At 57.8% G+C, this 13,121-nt stretch overlaps 2 protein-coding genes across 3 annotated transcripts in view; one reads left to right on the forward strand and one right to left on the reverse strand.

Annotated features, from left to right (window-relative positions):
* Positions 1–2,074: 2,074 nt before the first annotated feature.
* On the forward strand, positions 2,075–6,485 carry NKIRAS2 (NFKB inhibitor interacting Ras like 2). The gene is made up of 4 exons (XM_004608775.2): positions 2,075–2,198; positions 3,282–3,389; positions 3,770–4,011; positions 5,208–6,485. The coding sequence occupies exons 2-4, from the start codon at positions 3,296–3,298 to the stop codon at positions 5,445–5,447; spliced, it is 576 nt and encodes a 191-aa protein (XP_004608832.1). The 5' UTR covers positions 2,075–2,198; positions 3,282–3,295; the 3' UTR covers positions 5,448–6,485.
* Positions 6,486–6,695: 210 nt separating this feature from the next.
* ZNF385C (zinc finger protein 385C) overlaps positions 6,696–13,121 on the reverse strand; it is a 54,588-nt gene continuing 48,162 nt past the window's right edge. Inside the window, exons 6-10 of one of the 2 annotated variants that reach the window (XM_055130090.1) lie at positions 11,500–11,665; positions 9,432–9,704; positions 8,918–9,114; positions 8,551–8,646; positions 6,696–7,767 (exon numbers count right to left, since the gene is read on the reverse strand). In XM_055130090.1, coding sequence (XP_054986065.1) covers positions 7,543–7,767; positions 8,551–8,646; positions 8,918–9,114; positions 9,432–9,704; positions 11,500–11,665 — 957 coding nt within the window. In that variant the 3' untranslated portion in view covers positions 6,696–7,542. Of the gene's footprint in view, positions 7,768–8,535; positions 8,647–8,917; positions 9,115–9,431; positions 9,705–11,499; positions 11,666–13,121 lie in introns of both variants that reach the window. The other variant, XM_055130089.1, reaches the window with a different exon arrangement.

Here is a 13,121-nt window from a genome sequence, read left to right on the forward strand (position 1 = left end):
CTGCGTAGGGGGCGCCACTTTACCCGTGGGTCGGGAGGGGGTGACGGAGGGTGTTGCCTCTCTAGGCCTCGGTGTGCCTCAGTAGGCTGAGAGCTTCGTTGCCATAGCAACTAACAATCTTCGGGCGTCTTGGGTAATGCTAAGCCGAGTCTGGGCAGGATGAGGAGCCGGTGTCTCCGAACTCAAGGGAAAGAACTCCCGCAGATTGCTGAACCCGTCTCCACCTCGGTGTTTGTCCACAGCTGCCGCCTGGGAAAGGCAGGAAGAGACACTTTGAGCCTAGTTCCCCCAGCTTTCATCGGCCCCTGGGAGCCCTGCCCAACCAAGCCAGGGGAACGCAGGGCGTCTTCACCCCGCGCCTTTCATCCCCCCCTGGATCTCCAAGCGCCAACTGGTTCATCACCCTAATGACGCTGGCTCTTTTATGAGGCTGCTTTCATGTCAACCGTCTGGGAGTGCCATCTCAGCATTAAGCCTAAGGAGGGTGTCACGGTGCCCCAGACCCTGCCCTGGAGTTTATAAGGCAGCTCTCGGGGTGAGGTCCCCAACCAGTGTCCCCATGCTTCCCGCCCCTTCTATAAACGTCCGGTGCGGCACGCTTGTTTTCCCGAACGCGCTCTGGATTGGAAACATTGAGGGCAAGAACTCCGCCTCATCATCTTTTATAATACCTCCCTCACCAAACCAATAATTTTTGTGAGCTCGGGGTTCTCTGGGGTTAAATTGGGGAAGTTTGGGGTTAAAGGGCCACAGAAATAATGGAGCAGGATATTTTAGAAGGATTAGTCCCATTCCTGCGGTAACCTAATATGCACAGTAGTCCATGGCTGGAGCTGAAACCGCATCCGCAGCGGGTGAGCACTTAGAGAAGAGCTGAGCACGAAGAAGAGAACGGTCAGTCCTCTAGTCCATGGTTGAGTTGCTCTCTCCTTCTGCCGACTTGGGGAGCTTGGGGGACACAGACACCCTGACATCTTGCCCTGCTGACCGTGGCTTATCATCTACAGTCTAATGCAAAAGGAAAGGCCAAGCTGCCTTAGCCCATCTTCCTGCTTTGTGTTCTCTGCATCTCAGCCTCACTCAACCTCCTCCCACAGCCTTTATCTGATGGTTCTCAGCTATTACCTAGACCACTCTGAGTTTCAGATAGGGATATCCAATTTTCTCTTAGATGTCTCTCGAAGAAATCGCCAAGACAGGTGGATCGGATTTGAATTATTCTTTTCCACCCCTCCACAAGAGATGTTAGACTGTCTCTTCCTGAATTCCTTAGCTAATTAATGACCACCACTGGGTCACCAAATGAGAAAGCTGGGCTTCATCATGAACTCAGTCTTTCTTACTCCTGACTCCCAATTTATCACTAATTTTTTTTTCTTTTTGAGTCACACCCGGCGATGCACAGGGGTTACTCCTGGCTCTGCACTCAGGAATTACTCCTAGTGGTGCTCGGAGGACCATATGGGATGCTGGGAATCAAACCCGGGTCGGCTGTGTGCAAGACAAACGCCCTACCCGCTGTGCTATCGCTCCAGCCCCACTAATTTTTTTTTTCTTTTTGGGTCACACCTGGCGATGCACAGGGGTTACTCCTGGCTCATGCACTCAGGAATCACTCCTGGCGGTGCTCAGGGGACCATATGGGATGCTGGGAATCAAACCCGGGTCGACCGCGTGCAGGACAAACGCCCTACCCGCTGTGCTATCACTCCAGCCCCAGCCCAACTAATTTTTTTAACCTTTGGCGTGTGTGTGTGTGTTGGGGTAGGTAAAGCCGGTTCTGTTCAGGGATCCCTGCATCAGATCAGAGTCAGCTGCATGCAAGGACAGAGTAGGTGCTCAGAAGACACTGAATGAATACACGAAATGTTCCTATGACTGTCTTTAGACGAAGAACTTTTAGACATCAGAGAAAACAGAACCCCAGCATCCAGGCAACCCTGACACACACCCCCACATCCCCACTCCTCGCCCGCCGCTCACCTCCAGCTCGGGAGCATAATCCGTCAGTCCCCCGCCGGCCTCTGGGGGCGCTATGGGCTAGCGCCCGCTCTGTGCAGCCGGAATTTCTCTCGCCGGACGGAAGTGGGGGGCGGGGCCAGAGGAAGAGCCGAGTTCCGGTGGCTGTGTTACTTTTGCCCCGGTGCCGCCGCCCCTCCAGGGACCCGGTTAGGGTGCTGCGGGAGCCCCTCGAGGAGGTACGGAGCGGGGAAACTGCGATAGGCCACCGCGTCTGGACCGCCTAGTTGGCGGGTCTCACGGATTCCCTCCGGGGTACCCCCTGGTGGGGAAATAGGGGTGAAGCCCCCCCCCGTGGCTGTCACATTCCTTCATCGTGGGTTCCTGGGAGGATGCCCTTTGGTGGAAGCGGGGCAGGGAGGTTTCTTCTCCAATGCCTGTTGCAGACCTTTGGGGGTGTGGTTAGCGTATTACTGTTGAGGGGGTAGGAGGGGCGTTGTCTGGATTACTTCTGAGACGTCTGCCCGCTTCGGAGCGCCCGGGATCTCCTGACCCGCGGCTTTCTGCATCTGAGCCTTACTTAGCACCAGAATCTACAAGGTCAGCCACAGCAAGAATTACATTGCTGAAGATTTTACCCTGAAGATTTCTTCTCTCCTTTCTTACTTAGTCCCATCTGAACCATGGGCATGGCTGGGAATTAAAACGAATTCATTGTTGTCCAGAGAAGTGATGCAGGAAAGCAGAATATCCCCCTTAAATGTCTGCTTTCCCCAGGAGGAGTGATGTCTTTCTCCGTGGACCCCTGAAAGCAGCTGGCGATTGTTCCCCAGTGCACGGAAAGGAATCCCTTAGGTTACAGGCCCGGGAGGCTTTAACTCAGCTACTGTTCCCCTTTAATGGCAACATTTATTGAGTGGTTTCTTTTGGCCTCACAGTGGAATTAAGTCTAGTAAGATTATCTGCCCAGGAGTGGATGCAGACACCTCACCCAGCTAGAGTGGTGTGGATGTCTGAGGCTACTCATTTAGTGGAAGTGCTGGACTCTGTTTTGGGTGGTCAGCCCTATTCTTTTGTTTGTTGGTTGGTTTGGTTTTTGGGCCACACCTGGCCGGTGCTCAGGGGTTACTCCTGGCTCTGCACTCAAGAATTACTCCTGGCAGGCTGGGAGGTGGGGGGTGGGCTGTATGGGATGGTGGGGATAGAACCTGGGTCAGCCGCATGCAAAGCAAGCACCCTGCCCGAGGTACTATCTCTCAGGCCCTCGGCTCTGTTCTGATGCACTCTTCCTTCCCTCACCCCCTTTGCTTCTGCTTTTCCAGGCTGGAGGCCAAGCATGGGGAAAAGCTGTAAGGTGGTCGTGTGTGGCCAGGCATCTGTGGGCAAAACCTCAATCCTGGAGCAGCTGCTGTATGGGAACCATGTAGTGGGTGAGTGTTGTGAAGGTGGTGGAGGCAGAAGGGAGGGGGCGCATGGGTCCCAGCAGGCCAGGGCTGATAGTGGCTCCTGGTGGCTATTGCACCCCCAAAGAATAAAACCTGCTTAATAGCCCCCACCGGACAACACTGAACAGGGAAGCCAGTACTAGAGGCAGAGAGGCACAGCTCCAAGTTAATTGTTGGTGTTTTGTATTAGCAGAAAAGTCATGTCAGCTCCCCCAAATCATTCAATTCGGCCAGAATCTGAGCCTCTGACCTTCTCCCCCAACCCCCCCCCAGCCCCCACATTCCTTCCTTTTTCTTCATTCGGGCCACCTAGTCCCCTTGCATTTCCTGCCTTCCAGCCAATGTCTCTCCTGGCTTTTTCCCAGGCTCTGAGATGATTGAGACGCAGGAGGACATCTACGTGGGCTCCATCGAGACGGACCGGGGGGTGCGGGAGCAGGTGCGCTTCTATGACACGCGGGGGCTCCGTGATGGGGCCGAGCTGCCCCGACACTGCTTCTCCTGCACCGATGGCTTTGTCCTGGTCTACAGCACGGACAGCCGGGAGTCCTTCCAGCGCGTGGAGATGCTCAAGAAGGAGATTGACAAGTCCAAGGACAAGAAGGAGGTCTGGGTTGGGGCAGGGACGGTGGTGACCCGGGCTGGGGGCCTGCCCTGTGCCATTCCTCATGGACTTTCCAGGACATGGGTCAGGAACTGGAACAGGATGGGGGCCCCTGGATAGAAGGTGCCTGCACCCCTAGAGGGGACCATGTGTTGAGGCAACTGAGCCAGAAACTGCTTCAGATTAGGAGGTCCCTGACCGAAGGCTGCAAGTCCCAAGTAGTGTTTCCTCATTTTCTCTTTGGTTTTTTTTTTTTTTGAGTTTTTTGGCAGGGGCACCTAATGGTGCAGGTGTGGGGTTATTCTTGGCTGTACCATGGGAACCATGTGGTGCCAGGGATCAAACACAGGTTTCCCACATGCAAAACCTGTGCTCTAGACCTTGAGTCATGTTCCTTGGACCCAAGTGCCCCCCTTTGTTTTCTTTTGTTCTAATTTTGGGTCACACCTGGTGATGCTCAGGGGTTACTCCTGGCTCTGCACTCAGAGGGACCAGATGGAATGTGAGGGATTGAATCCCGGTCAGCCACGTGTGCAAGGCTAGTACCCTACCTGCCGTATTATTGTTCCGGCCCTCAAGTACTCTTTAAACTGGAGTACTGGAATCGCTTCTGTACTGCTTGTTCAGCTAGAAACTGCCAGTGGGCAGATGGAGGGTCAGCCGGGGGACCAGAATTCATTTTTTTTTGAGGGGTCACACCCGGTGATGCACAGGGGTTACTCCTGGCTCTGCACTCAGGAATTACCCCTGGCAGTGCTCAGGGGACCATATGGGATGCTGGAATTAGAACCCGGGTCGGCCGCGTGCAAGGCAAACGCCCTATCCGCTCTGCTATTGCTCCAGCCCCCAGAATTCATTTTTGTTCTTGATTTTGGGCTCATCCTTGGGGACTACTCTCAGTTTGGAGGTTATTCCTGGTGCTTAGGGGACTGTGTGGTGCCAGGAGTTGAACCCCGGGACCTCACACATGCAAGACACACGTAATGCCCCTGAGCCAATGTGGGAGCCAGAATTTGTAGAGGAAGGAGGGGCCCTGCAGCCATTTCCCACACCCGCCCCTTTCTGCCCCTTTCTCTGTCTCGTGTCATGTGACTTGGGATGGCCTCAGCCACTGAGACGCCCTTTCTGGGCCCGTCGGTGGTCACCAGCCCCGAGGCGGGCGCACTCACAGGCCTCGCTGGCCCTCTCTTTTTCCCCAGGTCACCATCGTGGTCCTCGGCAACAAGTGTGACCTGCAGGAGCAGCGCCGCGTAGACCCGGACGTGGCACAGCACTGGGCCAAGTCGGAGAAGGTGAAACTCTGGGAAGTGTCGGTGGCCGACCGCCGCTCCCTGCTGGAGCCCTTCATCTACCTGGCCAGCAAGATGACCCAGCCGCAGAGCAAGTCCGCCTTCCCCCTCAGCCGCAAGAACAAGGGCAGCGGCTCCTTGGACGGCTGAGGAGCTGCCTCGCCGCTCCCCTTCCCAAACCCTGTCCAACTCGGGGGGTTTGGTGGGGGGGCTCTGGAAGTGGGTCTCTGGGGTCAGGGAGGGTCAGGCAGTTCGGCCACGGTCACGGGGTGGTGCTCTCCACCTGGGCAGGCAGCTGGGCTGGCCCAGGCCACCTCTGCTTCGTCCCAGCTCTGGGAAATGCAGGTAACCCCCACTTCCATCCCCTCTGACCCTGGTGACCTCTGAAGGGGCCGTCGTGCCTCAGTGTCCCTCCCACCTGCCCTGGGTGGGGATGTGTAGTGCTGGGTCAGCTTCTGTCCCGGGCTGATGGCGGAGGGTGGGGGTGGGGGGGCGCACGTCTCTGGGCTTCTGGCTTGTGACACATTCGAACCCCATCCTGGAATGGGGCGTCCAAGGAGGGCATCTGCGTGCCAGGGCCGGGAGGAGTCCGCCCCGGGGAACTGCTCCCTCGCCTCTCCGCCTTCCTGCTCAGGGAGCCGGGGGGCCTCTTGGCCATGCCAGCTGTGCTGAGTCACGCGTGACTCCGGGGCCCTGCCTCGCCCTCTCTCGCTTCAGTTTTCTCATCTGTAAAGCGATGGGAGTTGCTGAGATGATCTCTCAGGACCTCTCCCGCTCTGCGATTCCACAACGCCAGTGGCTACTGTCTGGCCAGCTCTGATGGTACTCGCCTTCCCCTTTCAAGGTGCTATGGCCCCACCCGGCCCTGGCGCCGGGGACGCTGCATCCCCGTCCCCCGCCACCAGGGGGCAGAAGCACACTGTCTGCTGGTGCCAGAGGGCCGCTGGCTGCCCATTGGGCCCGCAGCCCAGGACCGTGGACGTCCACCTTTGGCTGCGGTGGTTCTCAGCACGCAGCCGCAGAGAGGTGAGCCAGCTGCCGGGTGGAGGCTGCACCAGGTGCTCCTCTAGCTTTTCCTTTCCTCAGGTGACCCCTCTGTAGTTCTCAGAAAGGCTGGTTACACTCACCCCTCCTCCACGAGGCCAGTACGGGGAGGGGGGGGGAGCTGGACGGGTGACCTGGGGCTGGGTGAGTCCGGTCAGGCACAGGCTCAGGTGTAAAGTTCATTTATTGCGGCATTGGACAGAATAAAACCACAACTGTTATCAAAAAGTTTCCCTCCCCTTCTTCTCCCAGTGGAAACAACTTTAAAAAAAAAAAAAAAACAGAAAATGGTGGGAACTGGCAAAGTGCCATGTTTTGGGGGGCAGGGCTGGTGTGGGATGGTGCTGGAGGGGGGGACGATGGTTCCGACAGCGTGAAAATGGGACTTGGGTCATTTAGCACGGGCTCCCACACTCCGCTGCACAGCCAGGGGGACCATGGGCTGTCTGGGAGGACAGAAGGTGCTGTGGTGCTAGGGACCCATGTAGGGGGGCACGCTGGGGGGTGGGCGATAGCTAAGAGCACAGTCTGGGGAGATCCAGTGCCCCGCTGAAAAGAGAGGAAGATATTGAGAGATAAGGGGGGAGGACTTGGAGGGAATCAATGGCTCTGTGAAAACGGGGCGCCCAGCCCAGCCCACACCCTCATCCCAGCAGCTCCCTTCTGGCTTCACCCCACCTCCCCTCTGCTCCTTTCTGCACACCCCCTGGCCACACGGCACATACAGAACTGGACGGACCCCACTTCCGCTTGAGACCCTCCACACTTCTAGAGAGTCTCCAGAGAATCCAGCAAATGGGGAGAGCCTCGTGGGGGCGTAGTGGTCACAGGTCACCGTCCCCAGGCTCATTCAGAGTCCCAGGGCCTCTGGGTGTGGGGGCAAGGGTCCTGGGTGGTGGAGGTTTTGCATAGATATTTGGGATTCATTGGTGTCTCGCCCGTTAATTGGGTCGGGAAATGCAGGGCGGAGCCCAGGGCCATCCTAGGGGGCTGGGAAGGGGGCAGGAGCGGTCCTGGCTCTGGCTGGGATCCAATCTCCAGTCCTGACGGAGTCGGAGTCGTGAAGGGCAGCTACCCTGAAGTCCAGCCCAGCTCCTGCTAGACGTGTGGGCAGGAAGCCCAAGTGGGCCCCATGGAATGCAGGAGCTGAGGCCTCTGCCTGAGCCACACCAGGGAAGTCCACCCCAGCCTCTGCGGGAGGCTAGTAGGGGGCAAAGAGGATGGGCCCTGCTGGGCGGACAGCTCCCATGGGCGTGCGGAACAGAGCGGGGCCCAGGATGGGCGTCGGGAAGAGCGTGGTGGCTGCGGCGGGTCGCAGGGCCAGGGGCCCGGGCAGGGCGCAGAGGGCCGCAGCGGCGGGGAGCGGGCTGGGCAGGAAGCGGGCTGCCAGCGTCTTGGTGAGCTGCTTCTGCAAGGCCAGTTTCGACTGCAGAGGAGAGAGAACGGGCCGCGCTGACCCCGGCGGAATCCCACGCCCGTCTGCCCAGGGCTCCAGCCTGCCTGGGGCTTTGGCCGCAGGAATAAAATTCGTGCCTTTGAGGGTTCCAGGCCGAAAGCCTCTCCCCACCCCCAAAGCTCCAAAGCTCCGTTCCGGAGCGCTTTCTCTCCCAGCTGTCTTCCTGCCCTGGGAGGTGGAGGGACTCAGGAGAGATCAGGGCGGGGGTGCTGGGTGCTGGGGTGGGGTCAAGCGCTGCCTGCCCACTCTCTGGTGACCCCGCTTTCTTTTTTTCTTTTTTTTTGCTTTTTGGGTCACACCCGGCAATGCACAGGGGTTACTCCTGGTTCATACACTCAGGAATTACTCCTGGCGGTGCTCAGGGGACCATATGGGATGCTGGGAATCGAACCCGGATTGGCCATGTGCAAGGCAAACACCCTACCCACTGTGTTATTGCTCCAGCTCCCCTTTTTTTTGGGGGGGGGTTACACCTGGCGATGCACAGGGGTTGCTCCTGGCTCATGCACTCAGGAATTACTCCTGGCGGTGCTTGGGGAACCATACGGGATGCTGGGAATCAAACCCGGGTCGGCCACGTGCTATCGCTCCAGCACCCCCAGCCCCATTTTCTGCCATTACTGAAATTCCTCCTGCCAGGTCCCAAGACAGCCAATCCCGGTCCTGCTCTTGGCCTCCAGCTAGCTTCCTCTCTGTCCACCCCCTTGCCCAGCTGGCTGGCCGCCTGCAGACAGGTACCTTGAGGATACTCACAGCCAGCGCCGCCTGCTTCTGCAGCTTGCTGTGCTGGCCGCAGGCCTTGGGCGGCTTCCCGGCCAGGCGGTCTTTGTGTCTTCTGCTGCTCAGGTGCTGTCGGAGGGACACAGGCTGGGAACAGGGTGAGACGCCCAAGGCCCCCTGGCCCCCCTCCCTGCTGCCCTAGCCCGGGCTTGCCCGCTTCTGACATTGAACATTACCCGGCAGCATCCTGGGCGGGCCCTACCCTGGAGGTAGAAAATCGGGATCCCGGGAGCCCCTGGGCGTGCCAGGCTCGCCGCAGCCCTGCTCAGCCCGCCTGCTCTCCCAGACTCCGTGCCCCCCGCCCCCGCCCCCTGCTCCCCCCCAGATCCTCTCCCCCCACCTGCTTGAGTTGGGTCTCGGAATTGACCTGGAGCTGGCAGAGAGCACAGTGAAAGGGGGGGCTGGGCCCCTGCCGGCCCCCCCGGCCCCCCGCCGCTCTCCTGGCCTTTTGTCCAGCTCCGCCGCGGGATGCTGGGCGGCCCCGGCTCCTTCGGGGAGCTCCCCGCTGGCCTTCCACCATCCACCGGTGTCTGGCTCCTGAGGGGGGAGACAAGCCGGTCTCAGCAGGGAAGAGGGGCCGGTGTTTCGAGGGCTCGGGGACCCCTTTCCCCGTCACCCAGGGGGCTCTATACACACACACACACACACACACACACACACACGGGCTCCCCAGCAGCCACAAGAGGAGCTGGGTACTTCCAAGCAGCCTCCTGCCACCTCCTCCAGGCAGGCCTCCTGGTGTGGAGCCACACAGAGACCAACTGGCCTGTGTTCTCTGGAGTAACCCCGACCCCTCACCGCCCTGTGAGCCGGCCCTGGGCTCTGACCAAGACTCCCGGGCTGGGGACACTGACCTGTGTTGTGAGCCTGGAGCTGGGAGGCAGAGTTCACGGTCACCTTACACGTGGGGCAGTAGAGGGGCCCCTTCTCGCTCCTGCCATCCCCGCTCTCTGCAGCAGACCCCGCGGGCTCCTCCGTCCCAGGCTCGGGGGAGCAGGGAGGGCAGGAGGAGGAAGATGAAGAGGAGGCGGCGTCCAGGGGGTCTGGCTGGGCGGGCTCCCCCGGTGCAGGGTCCGGAGCCAGTGGTGACTGCGCCAGGGGGCCGGCAGGGGGCGCTGCAGGAACTTCTAGGGAGGAGGAAGGGCGGCAGCAGAGTGAGGTCCCAGAGGTTCTGATGGCGGAGGCATGGAAGGGTAGAGGCATGGAAGGGTGGAGGCTTCTGCATGGGGCGGCCTGAGCTGCATCCCAGACCCCACTCTCCCTCTAACTCATGGGACCAACCTCGGACTCTTCGTGCCTCAGTTTCTTTGGGCTTCAGACACCAGAAAGATGGTCTCAGAAAGTCCTCATGGCCCTGACACGCTGCAGCTTTTAACTCTATCTCGCTATTATGGTTGTCAGCTGAGAGCAATCCTAGAGGGCCTTCTATAAAAGACTGAAGCCATGGGGCTGGAGTGATAGCATGGGTAGGGCGTTTGCCTTGCACACGGCCGACCCGGGTTTGATTCCCAGCATCCCATATGGTCCCCTGAGCACCGCCAGGAGTAATTCCTGAGTGCAGAGCCAGGAGTGGCCCCTGTGCATCGCCGGGTGTGACCCAAAAAGAAAAAAAAAGTCTGAAGCCAGCTTGGGGGCGCAGAGGCAGTACAGCCAGCAGGACGCTTGCCTTGCACCTGCCCAACCTGAGTTCGACTGCCAGCATCCCATATGATCCCTGAACACCTCCAAGCAGTAGAAGGGCTCCTGAGCTTGATTGGGTATGACCTTCTAACTTGTTTAATTATAGCGCCGTGATTTACTGAGTTGTTTATAATACAGTTATTTCAGGCATCCAGTATCCCATCACTAATCCCGCCGCCGGTGTGCCCTTCCCTCCACCAAAGCCCCCAGTTTCCCACCCCCCACCCAAGCCTGACTCCTTGCAAGCATAAATTTACTTCATATTGCTTGCTATGACACAAAGGCAAATGCAAGTATCAAAACTTAGACCAATAAGAGTCTTTTTGTGGCGCATATGCTGCCCAAGCCCATGTGCTGCTTGTGCCCACGTGGCCGAGTACATGTGTCACCCGAGCACATGTGTCACCCACATCTCCCCTCTTGAGATGTGGACTTTCATGCTTTCATGTCTAATGCTGGGATGTGTGTAGGGCTCCCTCCACCCTCGGAGAAACTCGCATTCCCTCTTGAGCGCGTTACTCTCGCTCTCTTTCACTCTCTCCCCCTTCACACCTTCAAAAACCCTCCAAATAAAATCTATTTACTTCAAAAAAAAAAGCATCCATTTGTGATCACTGTTGCATCTCACAACGGTGTTAGTGAATAAAGTCATCATCTAAAGATGTGCCGGGGGGCCGGAGCGATAGCACAGCGGGTAGGGCGTTTGCCTTGCACGCGGCCGACCCGGGTTCGATCCCCGGCATCCCATATGGTCCCCCAAGAATTGCCAGGAGTAATTCCTGAGTGCAAAGCCAGGAGTAACCCCTGAGCATCGCTGGGTGTGACCCAAAAAGCAAAAAAATAAAAAAAATAAAAAAAAAAAAATAAAGATGTGCCGGGCTGGTGGGTGGCAGTTGAGCCTTCTGTGTTACTGTGTTACTGTTTAGGCTCACGGAGCTTGGTGGTCTCTATGCAACTTTCCCATCACATTTGCTCTGATCCTGCTGGGCTGACAGTACTATGAACTTTGGAGGTGTCGTGCAGCTGTACGGATGGAAGATGCTCCGAGAGCACAATCGCAAATGAGCAGAAATCTCTTAACTCCGAGTCAGCAGCCGGACTGGGGGTGGATGAGAAGAGTTCAAGACCGGCCTTCATTTGGGGCTGGGAGGCGTCTGACCTACAGGTTGGGTACGGGGTTTGACTGCTGGCAAACAGTGCCAGGTGAGCTGAAAAGAAAGAAATGAATAAAGCAAGACTCACCTTTGCTCTGTGGCTCTTCAGAGGCCGCGCTAGTGGGAACTGGAGTTGGAGAGCCCGGAACCCCCTCCCGGGCCAGGTCTGGTGGTTTCTGCTTGTTCTTGGCAGCTTCTGCGGCTTTGAGCTTGCGAGCATGTTTGTGGCCTTTATAATGCGCTTCTGCCTGGTTCTGTAAGGGGGAGGGCACAGGGTCAGCCCTGGCTGACCTGGGGCGGGTCCTGCCGCTGCTATGGTCAGCACCACACAGGCTCCATGCAAGCAGCCACAGGCTTCCAGTTCTGACGCTGTTGCCACTAAAGGCTGTGCATCCTGGGGCAGATCTAACTACCTCTCTGAGCCTTGGTCTCCCTCACTAATGCTGCAATGACCACACTGACCTTAATGGGTTGAATGGATTCGAGGGGCACCCCAGTGACCTTGCAGGTGCTCGATGAATGTCCGTGACCAAATTGCAAATCGCACCAGCAAGACAACACAGCAGCCCCACACTTTGGGGGTGTGCCTCACAGCACATACACAGCTTCCTTTAGTTTCCGCCAAAAAAAATCTCCTTTTTTGTTATGCACCATGCAGTGCCCAGCATTGAGAAGACACAGTGCCGGAGAGAGAATATGGGGTCGCTGCACGTGCCTTGCATGCTGCCAACCCTGCTTCAATTTGTGGCACTGCATATGGTCCCTTAAGCCCCGCCAGGAGTGACCCCCTAAGCACAGAGCCGGGAATGACATCTGAGCACTCCTGGGTGTGGGGGAAGGGGAAGGGGAGAGAGAAGAGGAAGGGGGAAAGGAAAGAAGGGGAAGGAAGGGGAGGAAGGGGAGGGAAGGGAAGAGGAAGGGAAGGGAGGGAAGGGGAGGGGAGAGAAAATTCAATCTCTTCTTCAGAGTAGTCTCTGTCCATCTCTTGCACAACTCTCATAACCTGAAAGCCTCAATAGCACCCCCCACCCCCCAGCCCAACACTGACCCCACTCATTGGTCCTAGGACCCTGGCTTATTCCCAACTGTAAGAAAGTTGGACCCCTCAGAGAAGCATCATCCTGAACTTCTACAGTTGCCTGGACATGGGCTGGAGCGAGAGCACAGCGGGTAGGGTGTTTGCCTTGCACTCGGCCGACCCGGGTTCGATTCCCAGCATCCCGTATAGTTCCCCAAGCACCGCCAGGAGTAATTCCTGAGTGCATGAGCCAGGAGTAAGCCCTGAGCATCGCCGGGTGTGATCCAAAAAGAAAAAAAAATCAAAAGCAGAGTTGCCCAGACAGAAGTGGAGCCTTTCCTGGGAGACCAGAAGAGGCCCCTCCCCGCTGAGGGGGAAACTCTATAGCAAGCACGGGGGCGGTGATCAGCCAGGCCGGGACCTAAATCCAGGTTGCATGGCCTCAAGGAAGTCACTTAACCTCTTGGCGGCTGCTTCCTCATCTGAAACAAGCCTGACTGGGGCTGGAGCGATAGCACAGCGATTAGGGCGTTTGCCTTACACACAGCCGACCCGGGTTCAACCACCCCTCCAAATCCCATGGTCCCCCAAGCACCGCCAGGAGTAATTCCTGAATGCAAAGTCAGGAACAACCCTTGAACATCACTGGGTGTGACCCAAAAAGAAAAAAGAAACAAGGGGCTGGAGAGATA

This window comes from Sorex araneus, chromosome 3 (assembly GCF_027595985.1).
Source record: "Sorex araneus isolate mSorAra2 chromosome 3, mSorAra2.pri, whole genome shotgun sequence".
Classification (NCBI taxonomy): domain Eukaryota; kingdom Metazoa; phylum Chordata; class Mammalia; order Eulipotyphla; family Soricidae; genus Sorex; species Sorex araneus.

Coding starts and splice junctions, on each gene's coding strand:
- NKIRAS2 (XM_004608775.2), top strand. CDS start 3,296: ATGGGGAAAAGCTGTAAGGTGGTCGTGTGTGGCCAGGCATCTGTGGGC. Junction 3,390..3,769: donor GTATGGGAACCATGTAGTGG/GTGAGTGTTGTG, acceptor GCTTTTTCCCAG/GCTCTGAGATGATTGAGACG. Junction 4,012..5,207: donor AGTCCAAGGACAAGAAGGAG/GTCTGGGTTGGG, acceptor CTTTTTCCCCAG/GTCACCATCGTGGTCCTCGG.